The sequence below is a fragment of the Branchiostoma lanceolatum genome, chromosome 17, assembly GCF_035083965.1.
Source record: "Branchiostoma lanceolatum isolate klBraLanc5 chromosome 17, klBraLanc5.hap2, whole genome shotgun sequence".
NCBI lineage: Eukaryota > Metazoa > Chordata > Leptocardii > Amphioxiformes > Branchiostomatidae > Branchiostoma > Branchiostoma lanceolatum.
In genome coordinates this window covers 7,509,470-7,531,690 of record NC_089738.1, presented here as the reverse complement: position 1 = coordinate 7,531,690, position 22,221 = coordinate 7,509,470, and the positions used below count along the sequence as shown (strand labels likewise).

General features: G+C 38.2%; 1 protein-coding gene across 6 annotated transcripts in view; it reads right to left on the bottom strand.

Moving 5' to 3' along the window:
* Positions 1-22,221, bottom strand: part of LOC136422948 (filamin-A-like) — a 117,311-nt gene that overhangs the window by 34,464 nt on the left and 60,626 nt on the right. For 3 of the 6 annotated variants that reach the window (XM_066410885.1, XM_066410883.1, XM_066410884.1), the window contains exons 47-63: positions 21,563-21,742; positions 20,594-20,821; positions 19,863-20,000; positions 18,811-18,984; positions 18,075-18,230; positions 16,467-16,547; positions 15,918-16,055; positions 15,374-15,541; positions 9,201-9,347; positions 8,552-8,629; positions 8,127-8,264; positions 7,467-7,643; positions 6,790-6,936; positions 5,599-5,682; positions 4,921-5,064; positions 4,124-4,297; positions 3,294-3,434 (exon numbers count right to left, since the gene is read on the bottom strand). In XM_066410885.1, the coding sequence (XP_066266982.1) occupies positions 3,294-3,434; positions 4,124-4,297; positions 4,921-5,064; positions 5,599-5,682; positions 6,790-6,936; positions 7,467-7,643; positions 8,127-8,264; positions 8,552-8,629; positions 9,201-9,347; positions 15,374-15,541; positions 15,918-16,055; positions 16,467-16,547; positions 18,075-18,230; positions 18,811-18,984; positions 19,863-20,000; positions 20,594-20,821; positions 21,563-21,742 (2,493 nt within the window). Of the gene's footprint in view, positions 1-240; positions 415-1,023; positions 1,162-1,505; positions 1,593-3,293; positions 3,435-4,123; positions 4,298-4,920; positions 5,065-5,598; positions 5,683-6,789; positions 6,937-7,466; positions 7,644-8,126; positions 8,265-8,551; positions 8,630-9,200; positions 9,348-15,373; positions 15,542-15,917; positions 16,056-16,466; positions 16,548-18,074; positions 18,231-18,810; positions 18,985-19,862; positions 20,001-20,593; positions 20,822-21,562; positions 21,743-22,221 lie in introns of all 6 variants that reach the window. The other 3 variants (XM_066410881.1, XM_066410882.1, XM_066410886.1) reach the window with 2 other exon arrangements.

Genomic DNA, 22,221 nt, shown 5'->3' with positions numbered 1-22,221 from the left:
GTCCAGCACTTCTAAGCTTCTAAGGTTAGGGCCAGGCCAATTAAAAATTATTGGTTCACTGTTGGAGTCATTTAAGAACAGAATGCTACGTTGGCATGTCAACATGAAAAGGAAGCATGAAATTCTCAAAGTACTTTGGTCCATTTAGAATCAGGGAGTGACTCAAGGAGTAGAGCTTTCCAAGAACCAAGAAAATAAACTTGTGTGGCACAGGATGAGAAGACCTTGATAGTACAGTACCTGGGATGGCCACCTCGTTCCACTCCACCATGATCATGTGATCCACGTTCTCCTGTGGTGTGTAGGTGACCTTGTACCTCCCTCCCCCCAGATCCTGGATCTGGTTCGGAACCTCGGTCCGCCCTGCGTGGATCACCACACGGATATGTCCTGGGCCCGCTTCTGATGTGTCAACTGTAGAACGAGAGCAACAGTTATTATTCAAATATTTCAATGAATTGGTTCGTGTCTATTCATGTTATGTGATTGTGACACTTTTGATTAGCAGTAATTTTCAGAAATGACCTTACCACTTACCATTGTCAAACCACAATTCAGCCTTTTGCTGTTAGTGTTTTTACCAATAAACCCTAATAATTAATACTACTACAAATACTGCAAAGATAGGAAGAACATTGTGATGTCAAGTTAGATAAGGTGCTGTTCTTGAGTTCAAGTCATAACTATAGAAAGGATAATTTGATTATGTAGGAAAGTGCCCATTTGACACCTGTCCTTGGTACTGAAAACTATCCTACACAGTTCTGCTGCATTCTTTAAGGTGTACTAAATACACAATGTAGATTTACCACAAACTCCAACAAGCAGAACACTGACAAATAGATTATTTGTTTTATCAACTTAAGCTATTGTCATATATTGATAAACTAGTGAACTAAAGAGGGGAAACCATGTATAGACCATATTGGTCATTGCCTAACCCCAGCACTATCTATCAAATTTACATTTCTTGAAATTGTACTTTGTGAAATGGAATATACGAAAATACAAGGTCAAACTTACCTATGAATGAATGAGGCTGTCCCACAAGTCCCCCCTCCAAGCTGTGAACTTTGACCTTCTGTGCATCAAAGACCCTGACAGTGAAGGGACTACCCTGGATGTGGTCCTCACCCAAAAACACATCAACTGTGTGCAAGCCTGGTTGGATAGATTGTAATGTTATCAACAACAAACCTGTTACATTTACATATATGTGTCCATGTTTGTGATTTGGTGATGGTATCTTTGTAGCCTAATATAAAAGCCTTGTTGATTGAACTGCAAATCTTAGCTTCTGGCGTGATATTTTCAAAATTCTGTTGTTTATGAAAAAAGAGCATGCATCATAAAATGCTGCATGGTCCTTTATGCACTTCTGCATAGTGGTAGATAAATGTATTTATGTATTTAGTGCCTTTGATGTTTGAGGTTAATACTTGCATGTACTTGTATGTCAGCTAAACCAATAAAGAAATGAAAAAAAAGATATCAAATATTCTTACCACTCTCTGTGGGTTTCCATGTGACATACAAGTGACCATGGCTATCTGGGCCCATCACCTCTACTGGCACCTGCCTTCCACTTGGAGCTTGGAAACAAACACAAAATTTAAAGTAAGACAAGACTGTTGAATGCACTCATTTTCAGTCTGCGCACCTTAGAAACCCAACTTCAATTTACAACCCACATGCTATAGATGTATTATTTCTCATGCAAACCACATGCACTGTTTTAAAATCATTCTTCAAGCAGATGAAAGTTACAAGAGTTTTTATTAATGATTATGTATATTGTTACAGCATTGTTACAGTTAGAATTGTAAGTAAGAAATTGCATCTCAACAATTTCCAATATTATGCCTTCTTTGGTGCAAGTTAGCTGTTGGCATGCAGTGCAAAACAAAATTTATTCTTTGACAATGTTAACTTACCAGTAATGAAGACACGCTGCGAAAAATCTTTTGAAGATGGATACTACAAAAGCAGCTTCTTGGAGGTTTCTTGGTGAGTTGGTTAAAATTGAATGATGCCTGCATTTTTAGGTGGTCAATTAGATGGTTATTTGTGTTATGTAGATTTTATGTTGACTTGTTGGATGAGTAAGTCTTCCTTCAAAATTGTAGTCTCCAAATTGTATGTAAAACAGATCTTTGACTATGTTGCAAAATATCAAAACTCTTCCTAAAACATATGCATTGTGCATAGGGACCATGCAAAGAACTATTATTTTGTCAGATGACAGCAACATAAAGCATAAACTCAGTAAAGGGGGGAACTACAAACTTGATAAACTTAAAATTTACTAAACTGAAATTAGGTAAAAAAAGATGAACACTACAGCTATAAAACATCTATTGTAGAGGAATGCATGTGGAAGTGATGTATCATATTTCTTAGTAGCACTTTCACACAGTTTTGAACCACAACTATCCAGTCATACTGTTTTTGACATGCTGCATTGCAGTGGCTGTGTGTGCTGGGAATTATGCACTCTCACTTGTACACTGTTAGTAACAGCATGACATTGAACTTCATGCAAAGCAGCGGTTCACACATTTACTCAGACAACACTCAAATATCAAACAATATCCAAGAGTGGTTGCATGCTTGCAGATAAATGCCACAATCAAGGCATGAATGCAGAAGATGCACAAATTGACAATATTCTTAATTTCTGTAACAAAAAAAGTCCTGCAAGACATGACAAGACATTATGTACAATTACATATTAGGTCCATATTACATGTCTCTTGTAGCCTCTTGTCTGCCCATGTCTTTGTTGTAGTGTCCTCCCATGTCAAAAATTATTGATAGATTGTGCTTGTACTATTTCTTTGTTTAAAGCACAACAGTATTGGAATATCTGTTTTTGTATGAACTGAGAAAGGAATTTTTAGCCATGTTGAATGTCAAATTGGCAGTGAGCATCTCTAGCTTTGTAATTTGGTAGTGGCCACATTTTTGTCCACATCTGAGAAACGTGACTATGATTCTATCACAATTGAGGGACAAGGAATCATAAAAGTTTTGGTGTGAGAACATCTTCAAATGTTGGCAGCACGTTCAAATCAATAACTGAAAGAAATAGAGAGATTTTACTGCACAACCAAGTCGTATCTTGCAATCTAATTTAGAATTGGGGTAGTCATACAAAATGCAGGTCAACATTTGATACGCCTATCTAAAATCATTAATAGACAGGATCTGGAGACATACCTCATATCAACCTTTAACTGCACAATACACAAAACTTCACATCTTTAGGGTTACCCTGTGTGTGAGCAACTTACACTGGATGTTGACACTGATGTCCCCCTTGTGCGCGTCCCGCACACTGAAGCTGGTGAGGCGGTTGATGGGGATCACTCCCAACCCAGGCCCGCTTCCGGTAACTCTACCAGCATCAAGGATCTCACACACCATCGGGCAATCTGTAACAGTTGTTTTGTACATGTCATGTGCGTAATGTTGGTACAGTAGCAATGTATGTTAGAGAAAAGAGTATTGCAACAGCAGCACAACTTTCAGAACCACAAACAGGTTTTCATACTTATTTTGAGCAAACACTCTCACAATGAAATATAAAATCTTAACTCCCGCCATACAATTGAGTAATGTTTAAAGAATCTTACAGCTAAGGCTGCTCTTGGACAATAGAAAATTTTGAAGCTTTGAGGATCACACATGAATCCACAATCCACAACAGTTATTGTTCCGTATCAGTCACATTGAAGCAATACAGTAGCTCAGTAGATTGCAATGGATTACATATAGATGCTGCTGTGACAGCAACTTTCAGCATCAGGAACATGATTTCAAATTTATTCTGTGCAAACACTCTCTCAATAAAATAACATTTGCTTCAGCTCATGTTTAGGTTCTCTTTCAGTTGAGCCAACATATTTGTTCAAAAATGATAAAGTTAGAAACTTTGATTTCTCACAATCATTATATAGGCAATTGATCTGAAGTAGTACAATAGCTCAGTAGATGGCGAAAGACTACAGGAAAGTACTGGTAACAGCAACACAACTTTCAGTACCGTGAACAGGTCTTCAACTTCATTCAGTGTAGAGAGCACAAAATAACTGGAATTCCGATAAGCAAAAAGTAAACTTACTGGGAATGATCTGTCCGTTGAACTTGACCACGATGAGGTGGTCAGGCAGGTCTCGCGGTACGAAGGAGCAGTCAAAGATGCCGTGGCCCTTCGTCTGCACGGAGATTGGCACGTTCCGACGCTCACAGGAGACACTGACATCGATGTGGCCTGTCCCAGCCTGGCTTGCATCAACTAAGCACAAAAACAACATACTTAAAGAGATTGTCTCTTAGCTAATATTACTCACAGCTCCCTTCCAATATCATCATAGCTGAATTTTGTAGGAAGAAACAACAGAAATTCCTTTGTTTGAAGTATGTCTTTGGGCCTTCAATCGTGCAAACACGTGCCCATTGCTATCTCTTAAAAAAGCAAGAACACTTGGCAGCTGTGAACAACTGATTGGTCACTGAACTGGATGGCAAAATTGAGTTTCTATCTTAGTATTCATGATAGTGACTATTGGTAACAAAAGCATGTTATGGAAAAAAAAATGTCACATAGAACATCTACAGGGAACAGCATTGTTTGATATATGGTTTTATTTCTAAAATGTGTTTTTACAAAATATTCTTGGTCACATTTCCTCATTTCCTGTACAATCTAGCAATATCAGAATACAACAACAAACAGGTTTTTAGATGGCTTACATTTATCAATTTGTCATGTAATTCATATACATTAGTATGAATTTAGTATATTTAGCTATCCAGCGTCCATTGTTTTGCATGACCTATAACACTGCCAAACAGCCATTTCAATTTGGGCTTTATGCTTTATGGCAAAAACATTTGAAGGAATGGAGTTCCTCTCACCTGTAAAGTTCTCTGTCTTCCCAATCTGGCCTGGTCCCACTGGGTCCGGCCTGACACGAACCTTACTGACGTCATAGGCATAGGCCGTGAAGGGGGAGCCATATATGGGCATGCCCACAAATGTGATGTCCAGGGTGTGTTCACCTATGTGAGGAAGAAAAAGACTTTGTTCATCAAAGTAGCAAGAATATGATACATGTACATCCAGAACAATTATGATGCTGTAAGCTGCATGCCAACACCCTCACTCACATTGCACAAAATCACAGAGGGGGAAAAGCTGTCATTCATCAAAAGAAGCATAAATATGATATCTGTATAATGTACAACAATGATGTTGTAAGCTACCTACACCCTAACTTGCCTTGCACAAAATCGTTGAGGGGGAGGAAGAATTTACACAAGCCAAAAGGCATTTTAGAGGGAAAATGAAAGCTTGAAGGTACAAGTAGATCAACTGTTTCAGTTTACCACAAATAACAATGTTATGACTACAAATAGAGAGAGGGAGGTTGCATCCTAACCTTTAGCACGCTGAAGTAGCCGTTTGGCACCCCATTCTCTATTGGTTACAGAGTTGGGCAGCAGGGAGAAGGTTAAAGGTATCTAAGACTTCATGGAAGAAGTGTGGTTTGAATATTGGTCAACTCTTTTCAGATCTATGAGTGTGGCACGTACCAACTTCTGTGGGGGTGTACTCTGCCCTCCACATGCCTTGTCCCTCCTTCCTCACAACAACAGGCACAGACAGGCTGCTGGGAGCTGTAACAGGAGGAACACATCTTGAGACAACAGTTATGTACTAAGATTAAAGGGGACAGTCTTGGCTGCCTTTACACAATGCTGTTATAGTACTGTGTTCCTGTCAAATAGGGCTTATCTAAGCATGTTAGAATGCTACATGTAATGTAAATTCAATCAAAAAGAGACTTGAATTTGAGACTTGAGTTAAAGAAATCATCAATATATCTACTCCCACTAATACCAACTACATTAGAAACTATCGACTTTAAAACTAGTTGGTAGAATTGTACTGTTTTCTCTATATTACCTAATTTGAGGTCTGCTTACTACTAACAGTATTTCTTCCACACTCATTCACACTTTATCCATTCATACACACTCTGGTGTTGTCAGAATCTATGACTTGTCCCACACAGGGGAGAGGGTCCTACAAACTGGAAGAATCACCTAGTAAGTGGACCAAAATGATAACATCAGAATGACAAGATTGTGTTTCCAAAATAACCATTTGTTTACAGGGTGAGTGCAAGATGTGAGGTGTACATGAATAGAAAAAACAGCACCCTACAAAACTCACCTGTGACTTAATGACTTACCTTACTGTGTTTTCATTGCCATGTTTGCTAAATCTTTTAATGATGTTAGCAAAAATTGGATTGAGGGTGCAAAGTGACAGCAGAAATCAAAGAAGTAGATCTATTGATTTACACAGCAACATTTTAGATCAACTATCTATATTAAGCCTTAGGATATTTGCGTATTTATAGATTAGCTGTATATTGTGTATAAAGATCTTTCACTTGTTGAAGCCCACACATTTTTTGAAGATGCAGTGTTAAAATGATCACAATCCCGTAATTAGGTAGATATTGTATGTAACTTGGCAAAAGTAAAAAAAAATGCACCACTACATACTGATGTCTATACTAGGCTAACCACAAACATGAAAGTCAAGAAGCTACACATAGTAAAAATTTTAGAAATCTATGAGTCCCCTAATATGTCAAATTGGTACTGCATGGGGGCCTAAAGGCAAAACTCTGTCAATAGCCGTAAACCATTCTTTCATGCATCATTTTCAAAACCAACAGACTTTGAAAGAAACTGATATATTGTGAAACGTACAGGTCGCGGTGACGTTGACGTCCCCATCCCCTGCGGAGCGGGTGTCGATGTTGACCCAGGTCCTCTGATTGATAGGAACACGGTCCAACCCGTCTCCCGAGGCGGTCACCTGAGTAGCATCCAGGATGTGGCAGTGAAACGGGCTCCCTGTAAAACAGCAAAGAAATTTATTCAGCTTGTTTGTGTGTTATAAATAGAGTTGAGCACTTGGGACCCTTCTTTGTTTGCTATCATTGAATGTTCCTTACTGCCCTTGTAATTGATTATCCAAATCTGTGAAACCTGCTCATAGCTTGCTCTGTCTGTACCCATTTCAAACTGTCAATGGCTTCAAGTCAAAGCTGGAAAGCCACTGGAGGGGGCTGAAGTACATGTACATGCCCAGCCCAAAATAAAGTCTCAAAATAAACTCTGGACACTAGCTTAAGAAGCGGCTCTCACAGACTATGATATGATTATGATATGATATATTTCTTTGAGCATCTTCTTTCAGCAATGAAACATTCAAAAGTGCTTGCTATTTATTCAGACTAGTTTCTACCTGTCGTAAAACATCAACTTGACATTGATTTCAAGTTTGGTGATGTTCCCATGAACGTTGGGCTACACCTTTCTCCATACCATGTAATGTTTTAACAAACTTTGCAGTTCTATACTGTACATTCAAAGTCAATTACCTGGCACAGTGTGCCCACTGAACTTGACGTTGATGTCGTGAGTGTTGATGTCCCGAGGGACAAAGGAGCCGGTGTAGATTCCGTTGCCGTAGCCAGGACTGATAGTGCTGGGGACCGCCCTGCCGCCGGAGGTGACCAGTATGGCCAGCTCCCCCTCTCCTGCCTGGGTACAGTCAACTGTGGGGGGAAATAGTCAACAGTTACATGCGAATGATGTTCTTTGAGAAAGTTAACCTGGTTTCTGTGAATATTTAAACAAGGTTTGTAGGGCACTGGATAACAAAGTTAAGTCACATTTGGGACCGCATTTTTCACACTGCAGCAGTGACACCTAGCTGCAGTTAGAAACATAGAACCAGTTAGTATTGAGGTAGGTGACAGCTAGTCACCAAAATGTTGGCTTAGTTAAAAATGTTGGCTTAGTTAAAAACACTTGGTTGTGCGTAAAGAATTTTGTTATCCAATTGCCTGGTTTGCAAATCAAAACATTTGCCAATCTTAGCCTGAAATCATAAGTTTTGCATAGCAAAATGCATCTATTTTGGTCTCAGATGAATATGTATGGCTCCTAAGCTCTTTGTTTAGCTTTGGCTATAACATAAACCTTTGAAATAACTGACTAAACTTTCATTTATTTTCCTTGTGTTTTTCTGTACTCACCTTGGAAGGGAACCTCCTCTCCAACCCTGCCATTGGGAATGTCCAACACCCTCACTTTGTTGGCATCATAGGCATAGGAACCAAAGGGGCTCCCAGGGATGGTGTCCCCAGCAAAGGTCACGTCAATTGTGTGAGGACCTGAAGCAGAAAAATGATTCAGGTTAGCCAAGCATCATTGGGCATTACCAAGGACTGAAAAACACATGTACAGACAAACCTTCTCAGCAAAAGACCTATTATTATCTTAAAGTTTGGGACATACATCTTGTATTGAACTACTTAACAAAGATGCTTTCAGTGCACATGTTTCATGAGTTTTGGAAAGTTATCTTAATTTTGAATTTAAGTATCGTATGCATTAGGTCAGAGCACATATTTTATGCAACTTTCAATTTGCGCAAAACAACAAACAAAAACAAACTGACCAACTTCTGTCGGCACATACTCCACATCATATTTGCCTCTGCCACTGATCTGACTTGGCACACGTCTGCGACTGGGGCCTGAGAAAGGAAACATCAAAATAATAAACATACAGAACCAACAGTAAAAAAAGAACAATGTATCGTCAAACATTTACAGTGTAAAATATGCATTGATCTGGATATGATATTGTTGGGAAATATTCACTGTGAATCAAAAATGAAACACAGGCTAGCATCCAGGACCATTTTGTTCAAGATTATACTGGGTCTTCTATACTATTTGAAGCTTCACATAGCACATAGGTCATTATTGTTATGCAAGTTTTGCAGAAAGATACAGTTTCACACCCTTCTATGTTTCATAATCATTATGAAAATGTTCAGTATAAGAAAATGTTGCCACATGTACAAATTGGATACTTTGGATACTTTACTTCCTCCATTAGCTACTATACATGTAATATGTAAGTAGCTAGTCTTCCTGTAGTACAAAAACAACATACAACTGACAAAGTACATACAAGTTGTTACAGCTATTTACATACTAAAAATACTAATAATAATTCAAGGAATAATAGCAATTTGCAGTGCTAAAGGAGTTGCAAACAAACAAATAAACAAAAACAAGCAAGATGGAAACTGTCCTCACCTAAGACGTCGACCTTGAGCTCTGCGTCTCCTGCCCTAGTGGCATCCACGGTAAAGTTGGCGGGCTTGTCGACTGGAACTCGTCCCAGTCCATCTCCCAACACCGTGATGGCGCCTTGGTCCACCACGTGGCAAGTGAAGGGGCTTCCTAGAGTCAGGAGAAGAGGGGAAGGATTTTTTAAAGGAGCAGGCAACTAAGATAAATTTTTGGAACTGGTTGGTCTCCTATCTTGTGGAATCCTGTTGAGGAAAATGTTGTGCTGCATAAGTGGCCTTTTCTGAGGCAATAGAAGCTGGTCCAGGGTTAGAAGCAACTAAATCTTCATCTTGATTAAGATTCGATGAAATTTTTTCTAGAAACTAATGTTATTTAATTATTTAGTTAACTATAGCTCCAAATTGGGCTGTACAGGGCTAAATTACCATTTTGTCTCATTCTAACTGATGACACCTAACCTATTCAAAAAGATATTAGATTTCCATGATATGAAATATTTTTCCCATGGTGTTTAGATATATGTTTATGTTTCAGTTGATCTGTAGTACTATTTTAGTCAGCAAGAGGGCTCTGTAAGACTGCAACATAAACAACATGATTATACATGGTATATAGTTTCTGTAGCACCTTTTGTACCTCTTGCTCTTGTAAAGATATTGAATACTATTGGTTGTTATAGCGCAAGCTTTAAACCTTGTACTACCTTCTGATTCCGTTGCTTGTAGCTCTTCGTCATCAGTGGTTTGAGCTGTATTATCTTCTTTATCCAAGGTTTGAGGATGAAAATCATCCTCCAACAACTGAGCCCCATTTTCCACTGTTTCTGAGTTAAAACCCTGTTGGCTGAGATATGATCCCTCTATTTCTCCATTCGTAACATCAGATTGTGCATTGACTTGTTCGTACTCTCCACTGACAAGCTCCCATTGAATGTCAGGCACTGGTTGAGGAGTTGCGATTGTTTTCCACTCTACACTCTCCAATTTTGTAGAATCTGTACCAACTTCATCAACCGTTTCACCAGTTTCCTCTACTTCTACCTCTTCTGTTTCTAATTTCTGTTCGTCCTCAACTGGTTGGCGTTTAGTTTTGTTGCCTTTCCTATGTCGTGACCTACTACTATGTGGGCGTCGTCCAAGAAATATTATAGGCTGCGAAGGAATTCCCATAGGGAGGGAGCCATTTTGAAGGAAAAATGGCAGCTGTGGTGGTATACCAGTTTCCAACTGTTGAGTTCCTTGCTCAGTATATCCATTTTGGTACATGAAAAATGGTAGCTGCGAAGGTAAACCAGTCTCTACTTGTTCCTTTACTTGTTCCTGGAGTCCATTTTGGTACATATGAAATGGTGGCTGTGGCAATACACCTGTTTCCACCAGTTGGTTTTGTTGTTCGGAAGCTCCATTTTCATGAATGAGAAGTGGCGACTGTGACGTGTCATCAGTTTCCACCTGTTGGCCTGTTTGATCAGAAGGTTGTTGGTCGGGTAAAACCCATCCTTTCGTCGGTGCACCTGATCTGTCAGTGACAAAGTTGAACGCTTGAAAATCTTCCTCTTCCTGTTGAAGCATGTTGAAGATTGGCTCAAGCTAAACCTTACGGCTCCATGTTATTCCGTCAATGATGACTCGACCATTCAAGGCCACATATGTCGCACATCAGCAACAGGTTAAAAATGATAATTTTTGCACCTCACAATTTCACAATTCTTGTAAAATTAGTTCTACACTGATCTTCATCGATGTGGAATATATCACCATGGATCCTTGCATGATGATTTCCATGAAATTTTGTGTACATCTACATGTAGAGGTCAAAGTACGCTTAAGAGCCCCACCTTAAAAACATTATTCAAATTGAAAATTGAATGTATGTACTGTATGTAGTATTATTTCTAGAGAAATGACTATTTTTTGCGTGCTTTTCAAAATTCTTTGTAAAAAAAAGTCTTATGATTCATCCCAACTTAGTTTAATGTATGGAACAGATCTACAATTTATTTCAGATTGATAGTTTCAAAACAAAATTCACTGCAAAAATTTCTTGATATACAGTACAACCCTTTCTCCACAATAGCTGTTTCCAACCTTCATGACTCTCATGGGAAATAGCAAGGCAATTCTAATGTCTATTGTCCGTTGCTGCAATGTTGCCTGCAAACAATGGAACATTTTTCATAGCTCTTAATAATTCATTACCTTGTTGTTACACCCTTTATCTGAATGGCTTTCCTTTTGCTTGAGTAAGCCGGTTGATAAATTATTCAAGGAGATACCTCCAGATGGGTGGGTACCTTAATCTCCAAGGACAACAAGTTGGCACACCTATTTCCAATATAATTTGTTAAAAGGTAGGTGTCATCTAACACTCTTTTTGTAACAGTTCTCAAGACAGTCATCACACAGGTTTGAATTCCCTGACATGCCCTGTTGACGTTGTGCTCTTAGGAAAGACACTTTACACATTTTTCCTCACTTCACTTAGATGAAAATGAGTACCTTAGCTTCAGTTAGGGATGTGAGTTGTAAAGTCAGTTAAAACTATTTGGCTTTAACAGTGCTATAAGGGATGTTTGAACTGTTTATTTTGATATTGAAAATTCCCAAAGGATATGAAATCTTGAAGATTGAAAACGTGTGAAAGATGTCAATGTTTAGACAGGGCTGTGGAGTTGTAACTGATTCTTTCGGAGATGATGCACAGTTAGGGAAACTTGCAGGTCTGGAAGTACTCTGCAGTTGAGATACGTGACTTGATTGCTATTCTTTCTGCTTGACGAGCTTAATACATTGTTGACGTCACAACTCATCTTTTATTCAATGCCCTTTTTAAAATGCTTCTTATTATTTTTACCAAGCTCCCACGCCCATCTTGACTCACAGTTCCTTGTCTGGGCGTAACCACATGATTTTTCCTTTGAATGTTTATTATATATTTATTATTTGTGACAACATCCAGTCAGCATGGCCATTTAATGACTTGCACTGGGTGTTGCCGTTTTAGCTCTGCGATTGGTTGTGTCTGTGTGTTTGCAGCTATAACTCAAGATCCCTTTAATGCATTTGTATGTACTTTGGCATGTCGTCTGCTAGTATGTGTACATTGATGCAGATTGAGTTTGGGGGCCGTAGAGGTATTTTCATCATTTGAAAGGTTCAATGTGTTTAGTCTACTTTTATTTATTGTCATCATCTGAATATCTAGAGATGAGGAAGGACAGCTAGAAAGACTGTTTTTGTGGTTTTGAATGTATGGTGAGAAGAATGTCTCAATATGATCGAATACAGTTTTTAGAGAAACTGACTTCAGAATAGAAGATCAAAAAAATTTACATGCATATCAATCTTTGGGAGGTAATAAGAATTATGAAAATGCTTCATATTGTTCAGATGTCTTGGCTGCCATATTGTGTCTTGTCTCTGTAGTATTATGACTTATATTTGCATAATAGTATTTGTCAACCTCTTAACCTTCTCCCTGCTGCCTAACTCTATAACCAACAGAGAATGAGGAACTAGTATCTAACGACTATTTAAGTGTGCTATGGGGTAAACTGTTACAGTAATACTAATGCTATTTGCAGCTAATATAAGAAGGGGTTAGGTGGGGTATCAAGAACACAGAGGGTCACCATTGATAGCTAGACAACAAGTCACAAAGTTGTTAGTTTCTCATATTTTTGGTAACATATCATTACCAATCAGATGAAGCAAATAAAGGGTGTGCATGTCAATCATTTCTGATGTACGAAACTTTTTGATTTTGGCAATCTAGCTATCGAAAAAGGGTGGAGTTCAAATTTCTGCCATTTTGGGTACTTCAATATCAAAGCAATGGCAGAAATTTGAAAGTAGAAGATATTAATTTCTACTATATCATTTCCTAACATCCTTGATTAGTGATTAAAAACACAGGAAAACACACCAGCCAATTTAGCACATTGCACCAAACACCCTTTATTTTGTCTTCTCTGGTTAATGATATATTAATCATGTTATGATTTTGATTATACATACTGATTTGCATGCATAAATGAGTTATGAAAGATCTATAATGGTGACCTCCCTTTGTTAATGACACACACACACATTCTTGAAAGACAATATACTTCTCACGTTATTTTCGTGTTGATTAGTAACAATAAACTATCTATTCTTAGTCTTTGCAAGTACGAATCAAGAGAGACATCACATATGTATTAAGATGAAATACATGTAGTTATAAATTCATAGTGTTAAGTCTTACACTTACTGTTTGAGTTAGATAACACAAGTCGGGGGTCACCTGGTTATATGTTATTGGCTGACTCCAGTTACAAGTACATCTTTTGAGAAGAGTTAGTAAGTAAAACATCTCACAAATAAAATCACACAGGTTAACAGCAATGTTACTGTTGAGCGTCGACCACCTCTTTCCCTGTTTTTGTGACTCATGGCTCTAAAGTCTGATACCCTGCTAGTTTGAATGCTGCAGATGTGTATTGCTATTTTTTCCAAAACTTTCAACATATTTCTTCCTTGAAAAGTTTTAGCTCTTACAAAACTGAATTAAAGTGTTTGCAATAAAAGTATACTTTACTTACATGTCCGCGAAAGATCACTTTGCAGATGCTAAATTTATTCCAGAGGATCTTTAGAAGGAATAACTTTGATCATGACGAAAATCTTTTTGAAATAAAAGGTCACAAACTATAATACCCTGAAAAGGACTGACTCAACTCTCAAATGTAACAATTTTAAAATAATCGTAATTGAATGGTAACAATTCTGACTGAACAATAAATACCATGCAGAAATCAATTTTTTTCTGAGCTGCAAAACATTCAAAAGTTCTTTTGAGCCATCTAAGGCTGACTTTGGGGCACAGTGCCAGGAATAACTACTGCAGAACCAGGCCTCACATTTGCAGGCAGTGGGTAGAAGACATAGTAGCCATACTCCCCATTCCCTGGCGGCAGCCCCCCATTTTTCACAACTCCAGAAATGGACGATGCTGCCACACTTTGACCTCCCATACTCTGAGCACCTAAACTTTGACCTCCAAGGCTCCTAGCCCCTAAACTCTGACCCCCAATGCTCTGACCCCCTAAACTCCTAGCCCCCAGACTCTGAGCTTTCCTGTTTGGGGACCCAATGTTAACAGGGTAACCATTCAATGAAGCAGAGTCATCCATGTCAGTAAGTGCTTCGTCAATGTTGGAGTAGTCTATGTTCATTATGGCACCGGCAGCTTTGATAGAACAGCGGCAATTTGAAAAAAATAGTGTTAACAAAAGATATATTAAGATTGTCATGATTCTACTCTCCAGCCATCTTTATGAAAAATAAGAAAATGCAATAAATACTGTCGATGGTATGTCAAATTTTTAAGAGAAGAAAAATCATGACTTTTTAGAATTATTCAGAGCCACACAAAGTTGAAAAGCCTGGATTTGAGTTAAAGGATCAGATTCTGAACAATTTTCATGCAAAAGACAAGGAAACTTTCTGACATGCTAGACTTCTGCAGTATTGAATGGTAGCACAAACAAAGAGCTACATGCATTCAACCCGCGGAATTAGACAAGGTCCATGCTGTGAAGGAGACTGAATAAGGTTTGACCATTTTGAAAATCTCGCACAATTTTCCATGTCCGAACAGGCACACTCTCTTTACTGTAACACAAAAATTGGTCAAAAATGTCCAATTTGCCAAACAGTAAGTCAATTGTTAAATGTCAAATTGAATGATATTTCCTTTAATATTTGGTCTCTCCTGACAAAAGCTAAAAATTCTATGACTGAAAACATTGGGATAATTTTAGGTAGAGCATCGGGGTATATCAGACATCTTTCAGTGTGTGGAATGATATGTTTTGTTACGATGCACAGACACCAGAATTCTTATACATAATAGAATTCATTCCAAATGGAGATAGGAATATTATTTTAAACTTTACATATGAATTTTTTTCAATCTTTTATAAGTGTAATTCACCTTCAACTTTCTGTATAAATTCTTTAAATTTCTTGTCACAGAAAAACCCTTTTCTTTTTGTTAGTAGGTCAAAAACACAATTCGACCCCAGTGAAATAGGGGTGTTACGTAGTAAGTTGGACAAGAGTAGTTTGCAGAGTACGAGAACACAGTATTCCCTAGTAGACAGACACACACGGGCTGCTAGTAAATATATCTACCTGGCACAGTCTGTCCATTAAACTTGACATCAATCTCGTGAGGCTGTGCAGACCGTGGAGCAAACATCAGGTTGTGGGAGGGGCCGTGAGAGTCCAGGTGGCTGGGGACGGTGCCGTTAGCACTGACTGTGCACTGTAGGTCTCCCACTCCTGCCTGAGTTGTGTCAACTGGAGGGATGATACACAGATGTTAGAATACGGTCAAGCTAATCTGTACGTTTTCCCAGTCAAAATGGTGTCTATTAAACCCTAGCCTTCTTTTGCAATAGTCATCATGATAATACATGTTCTGGCCACTAACATTTGCACAGCATAAGAAGACATTGCTGCAACTCCTTTTCAAAACATTAATTCTGCATAGTATACAGCTGTTATTAAAACAACACACTATTGATTTAATAATTCCATTCTTTGAGACTTTGTCGTCGAATTCATACCTACATTTAAGTACCAATATGTAAATTTGTATGAAGTTTTTAAAACAGCTTCATCACTGTGTTACAAAACATTATTAACCCTTATTTGATATCTGAATGGTACATACTGAGCACAGTGACGGGTTGTCCAACTTTGCCCAGAGGTATGTCCCCAACGCGGACCTTCCGAGCATCGTAAACATGGCAGTTAAAGGGGCTGCCCATGATCTGCTGGCCAGCAAATGTCACCACAATATTGTGGTCACCTGTGATTACAAAAATAAAGGAAAACGTCAGATATCACATTCAAATTTTCAATATGGCACACTACATGTACTTTTACCAACGGTGGTAATCTGGGGTACCTGTAAAATGCTCAAGGCTTAAGGAGAAGAATGTTTTCCAATGGAGAATAAAAACTCCAAAGGCACCTAACTTTCAGCACCAAGGACAAAGAATGCTATCTTCTTTTAGTTTATCACTGAGCGGATACTACTCAAAAGCTGCATTTTAAGCATACTTTATGAAATTTAATGAAACCAAATATCTTTATCATTATTGTGAAAGAACAATCTGGTGATTTCTTTATTATAACATCTACTGATTACAGCATTGTGACGATTTGAATCATACTGAAGAATGAATGATTTACAGATCAAGGCTATAGGCAGACTTACCGACTTCATAAGGAGTGTACTCAGCTGTGTAGGTCCCACTCCGACCACTGACCCGACATGGCACGTTACCTCCACTTGGGCCTGTGGGTCAAAAGTCATCGCATATATTACACATAAATATCACAATAAAAGAACTCTGGTCATCAATTTGGACCACTTCTTCTGAGAAAACTTTGACATGATGAAGTATTCATACCAGTTTGTAAATAATCAGACTCAGATGTATTCAGTGATCTAGCTACATCTGAATCCTCAAATTTGAGTAGATAAGAACACTACATGTTAGGAACAGTGTCCATGTTTCCCCTGAACATAGAATATAAGCACACAAAGTATGCACTGTACCAAATATTGTTTAGTAATTGAAACATAACAATTGTTATGATTGATGTCTGCATCAAGGTTACGAAAAAGACATTGTTATTGACACAAGACAGATAATTTCAGGCAATGATGAAGTTGTGAAAACCCAAACCATGCGGATGATGATGATTCAAAAATTCACACCAAGTTCATGCGATGGCATCCATAATGTTGTAAGAAACCATGCAGTGGGATTGCATTGAAAACATACCCTCAAAACGTCAACAAAATATAATCCCATCCACAAAGGTAAATCACAACTGCCATTCACACCTCCACCCATACATCCACACACTTGTGTTGACCAACCAACCGTCATCTAACATTGTGAATGTGCCACAAAACCTGATTGGCCGGTGTGAGTCACATGACTTTGTAAATGTAAATGACAGCAATGTATTAGTATAAGCAGCAACAGTTGCAACATATATGCCGAGAAAGGGCAGGGTTTTAGTTCGGGGTTAGGCATATAGGGAGCATGGTGTTAGGCAGTTAGCGAGAGCAAATTCTGTTAGAACGTGCAGAACTTGTGATGTCACTTATTCCAACACCCCACATGAATCAGATCTGTCTCTCTGTCCACCCTAGACAACATGGAAAACAAGACAAAATTAATAATCGTGGTTATGTTGCAAACCAGTCAAAAAGACTACATAAAGTGTAACCGTACAAGCTATTAATAACATTACGTGCTTTAACAGTTGCAAACTAGTTCACAGTGACACAACATATGTAAGCCATTTTTAGAGGTGACTACACAAACCCCACAAGTCACCATACAGTCTTGTATTACAGAAATCATAAGAAGCATGCATTAGCTAGAATAGTAAAAAACTCCAGACGTACACATTACTAATGCAAGCATGCACTTGATTGTTCATATCTTTACTCTATTGCAAAATGAATATCGCCAATATACAGAAATTACACTTCATCTTCAGTTCCACAGCAAACTTTGGCTGCCTGGTACATATCATGGCACGATGCATCGTTAAAACTTCAAAATGTGAAATAATCATCAGACAATCAAATCATGCAAGAAAGTAAGCGTCATGGGCCATGGCTTCAGTCAATTTGTAACTTGTAAATTTAAGTAGTAAGGTTATATTTGATGTATTCTTTTCTAGTTTTAGACAAAGATTTTCAGTTGATTTCATCAAAATAGAATTGTTCCCTTTAAAACAATTAACACTATGTAACCTTACACACCGCACAGTGCTTTTGCCTGAAATGAAGAAAACTTACTTGTTACAGTTGAAGCAATTTCTCCATTTCCTGCGTCGTTTATGTTGATGGTGAAAGTGGTTGGATGGCCCCGTGGGACCCCCGGCCTGGGAGTGACTCCCTCCCCATAGGCCTTCACTGTCTCCGCACCCAGGATTTTGCACACGTGTGGACAACCTAGTAATATTGTAAAAATGATAGGAATATTATCATGAAATTCTTCAATGCCTCTATGATGGAGTACATAGTAATGTATATTACGTTTTGTGATGCACCATGCATACTATGTTTAAAATGTCTCACTTACTCACTATCACTACGGTAGCTATAGATGTACACTGTTGAAGCTAGTGCTGCGTACCTAAACGTAACATCAGGTACAGGTACAGGTACCAGTACAGAGGTTTAGGTTCAGGTCCGGACCTGTACCTGTACTTGAACAATTTGAAAAAGCAACATGTGTTCTTCTGAACTTCTTCACTAATGACAGAAACACAAATAAACTATTTTCAATTTGTCAGTATCTTTATCTAAAGACCATAACTAGGTTTGCTACTGAATGTAAGAAAATATGCTTTGATGATGATAACAAATTCTGTATCCTTGTCTGATGAGCTTCTATATATGAACAGCAGATCACTAATTGTTAATGAGCAAATGATATTCAACAATTGATGATGTTCATAGATTGATGATATTGATTATTTGATGTAAAAAGGTACAAATCGTGCTACATGGTCTTGTACAACAAACCCACCTGGTATAGCTAATCCATTGAACTTGATGTCAACTTCATGGTCCTTGAAACTCTGCGGCATGAATGCAATGACTGACTTCCCGTCCTTCAGGGGCTGCACACTGCAGGGGATCTGCTTCTTATCACAGAACACCTCCGCAGTCACAGTGCCTACTCCAGCCTTGGATGCATCAACTGCCAAAAAAACAGCAACACATGATCATCACATTTTTAATAATTAGGCCACACCATTTTAATCCCTTGGTTAACAGAATATTTAAAAAAAATGCTAGATTGGAAAATCAACATGAAAACAGAATCTCAGGGGAAAGTCTGTACTTTGGTGCACACAGAATCAGGGAGTGAACAGGGTCAGGTGCAAGTTTTCACCCCAGCCGTCTGTTTTCATGATTTTTTTTAAATTTTCACCAGGGCACATAATTCCGTCACTCTGAAAAGATACATCCAAACAGATCTCCAACCCACAGTCCCCCAGTATAATGCACCCCTGTATATCTAAACTGTGCATTCCTGGGGGTGCTTCACTAGAGATCTCTCAAACCTACTGTTTTTTAAAGGCGGATTTATATGTCACCCGGTAGATTCATGTTAATGGAGGTCATGCTATCCTGTATCTCAATTTGATGTAACATGAACTATTTAGCAGCACTGAGTGAGTGTGCTTGAACAGAATGGATACAATTCAGAAATCATCAAAGTTATGTATCAAATCAGTTTTTTCTGAGGATTACCTAGGAGTAAATGTACATGAGCTATACAACATGAGAGCATTCTGTGGACAACATTCCCAATGATCTTCAAAAATGAAGAAGCAGCCATCATACAATACTTTGCTTCATGTTCAACACTTGGGTAACTTTATCACTAATGTCAAGTGTAGATGAAGGCATTCAAGCACATTCACTGGGATGTCAATGGGACATTTAGTTGATCTTCTGATTTTCCACTGACATTGCAATGTACATAACTCTTTTCTGGATTCAGCTTAAGTTTCATGTATTGTGAATGGAATGGGAAGAAACCAAGACAAAAATAAAAGAAAAAAGGCTTACCAACAACTCCTGTCTGTGTGCCAATCCTTCCTGTGGGAATCTCCTCCACGACTACTTGCTTGGCATCAAAGGCATTGCTGGTGAAAGGGCTACCATATATGGGCATGCCCCAGAAGTTGATTTGTATATTGTGGCTTCCTGTAACAAAAAAAAGTGACAGAATTCAAGACAAGAACTTTTAACGTTCATCATAAAATCTTAAAGACAAACTTAAGATGATGCATATTGTTTGCTGTTGTTCATAAATCAGTAATATTTTTGACCCAATTGTCTGATTTAGATTTTCCACACTGTACATGCAGAAATGTTCGCGGTGGTTGTATGCTTGTGGTTTTTGCGCCGGCCGTTTCACCGCGAACTCAAAACCACTGCAAACATTTTTGTCCAATACTGTAGCAGTATGCAACTGTAGTGCTGCTGCAAACTTCAAACCACTGCAAACACTCCATTTCCTCTTAGCGCAAAATAAAAACGATGTGAATATAAATGCATTATTTTACAGTATCCTTAAAGTTACAAAACCTTTTTTACAGCAACAATCTTTATTGACACAACAAAAGTAAAGAGAATTTTGTAAGCTCTCCTACAACTATACATACAAACAAACATGTTTTATGTATATTGTACTGTTGCCTGACTAAAAATCCCCTTTTTGTCCATTTTACATAAAACAACCTAAGATACAAGTATAACTGTCTATGACACCAATTGTAGTGAAACATTTAACTCACCAATCTCAGTTGGGGTGTATGTGGCCTTGTAGGCTTGTTCGGTTCCTGAGATCTTCGATGGCACTACTTTGCCAGTGGGACTTTTGATCATACAGGTGACAGGCCCCCCTCCCCCTGCCGTTGTGTCGATGTTGATGGCTGTGGGCCTGTTGATTGGCACCAGGTCCAGCCCCTCCCCAAACGCCGTCACTTGTTTAGCGTCATTTAGCTGCACTTTGTATGGGCATCCTGAAATGGTACACATGTCATCAGTGGTCAATTGTGTATAGAAGGGAGATAATCTTATTTTCACAAACAACTGGAGGATATCATCTAAAACATCTCTTGACTACCAAAGGAACATAGCATTGTAAACACATGGTTTGATGACAAAATGGCAGCCGTTTCATTTTCACAAAAACTGAAAGATATCATCTAAAGTATCTCTTGACTACCAATATAGTCATGCAAATACATGGTCCAATAACAAAAAGACAGCTTTTTCATTTTTACAAAAACTAGAAAACGTCATCAAAAATATCTCTTGACTACCAATATAGCCATGCAAATACATGGTCCAATAACAAAAAGACGGCTATTTCATTTTTACAAAAATTAGAAGATGTCATCTAAAATATCTCTTGACTACCAATATAGCCTTGTAAACACATGGTCCAATAACAAAAAGACAGCTTTTTTCATTTTTACACAAATTAGAAGATATCATCTAAAATCCCTCTTGACTACCAATATGGCTATTTAAACACATGGTCCAATAAGAAAATGACAGCTTTTTAAATCTAACACGACATCTTCTAGAATTCCATGGTACAAGTATTTCTAATTTTGGTAAAACAGCACAATTTAACAAACTGAAATGAACTTTGCCTAGGATGTAAAAGAAAGATATCAAAATTTGCAGGTAACTCAAGACTATATATATATATATATAAAGTATACAATAATCATCAGTACTTCAAGATGTTTTACCTGGAAGAATGTCTCCATTAAACTTGAGGAGGACATCGTGGGTCTTGCAGACATCTGGAGTGAAGTTCAAGATGTAGTTCTTTGGTTCCTTCCCTGGTAAGAGTGAGGCTGGGACCACCTTAAAGTTGTCTACAGTGACTGATGCTGCCAATTCACCTCGTCCTGCTTTGGTGGCGTCAACTGGAGAAACAAATTACATTGTTTTTCAACAACTCTTGACAAAGGTGGTAGAAAATAGATGCTGTGCAGTCAACTAATAAAAGTATTCTTCATCTGTTGTCAAAAGAGTAGAAAGCAAAGGTAGAAAAAGTAAAGTGATTTGTTGCACATTTAACCATACTGAAGCTACTAAATACTGTGCTTATATTAATACCATGTTCTGAAACAAAGAGTCAAAGCTGAATAAAAACTATTGAAATTGCCACTTATAGCGGTGAGAAGCTGTACTCCAGTCAGAAGCTCTGAAGAAGGTGTCTGACAGACACCAAAACGTCAGCAGGTGAGATTACCTGGTTGTGTTAAAAGAAACTCCAAATATCTTATGTTCTACCAACCTGATGAAATTATTTTCGGAAGTATTGAAATTGTATTTTCTGATTGCTGAGTACACCAGGTCTTGAAGCTGTGAATTTTACAATTGTTTTGGGAAAGCATATCCG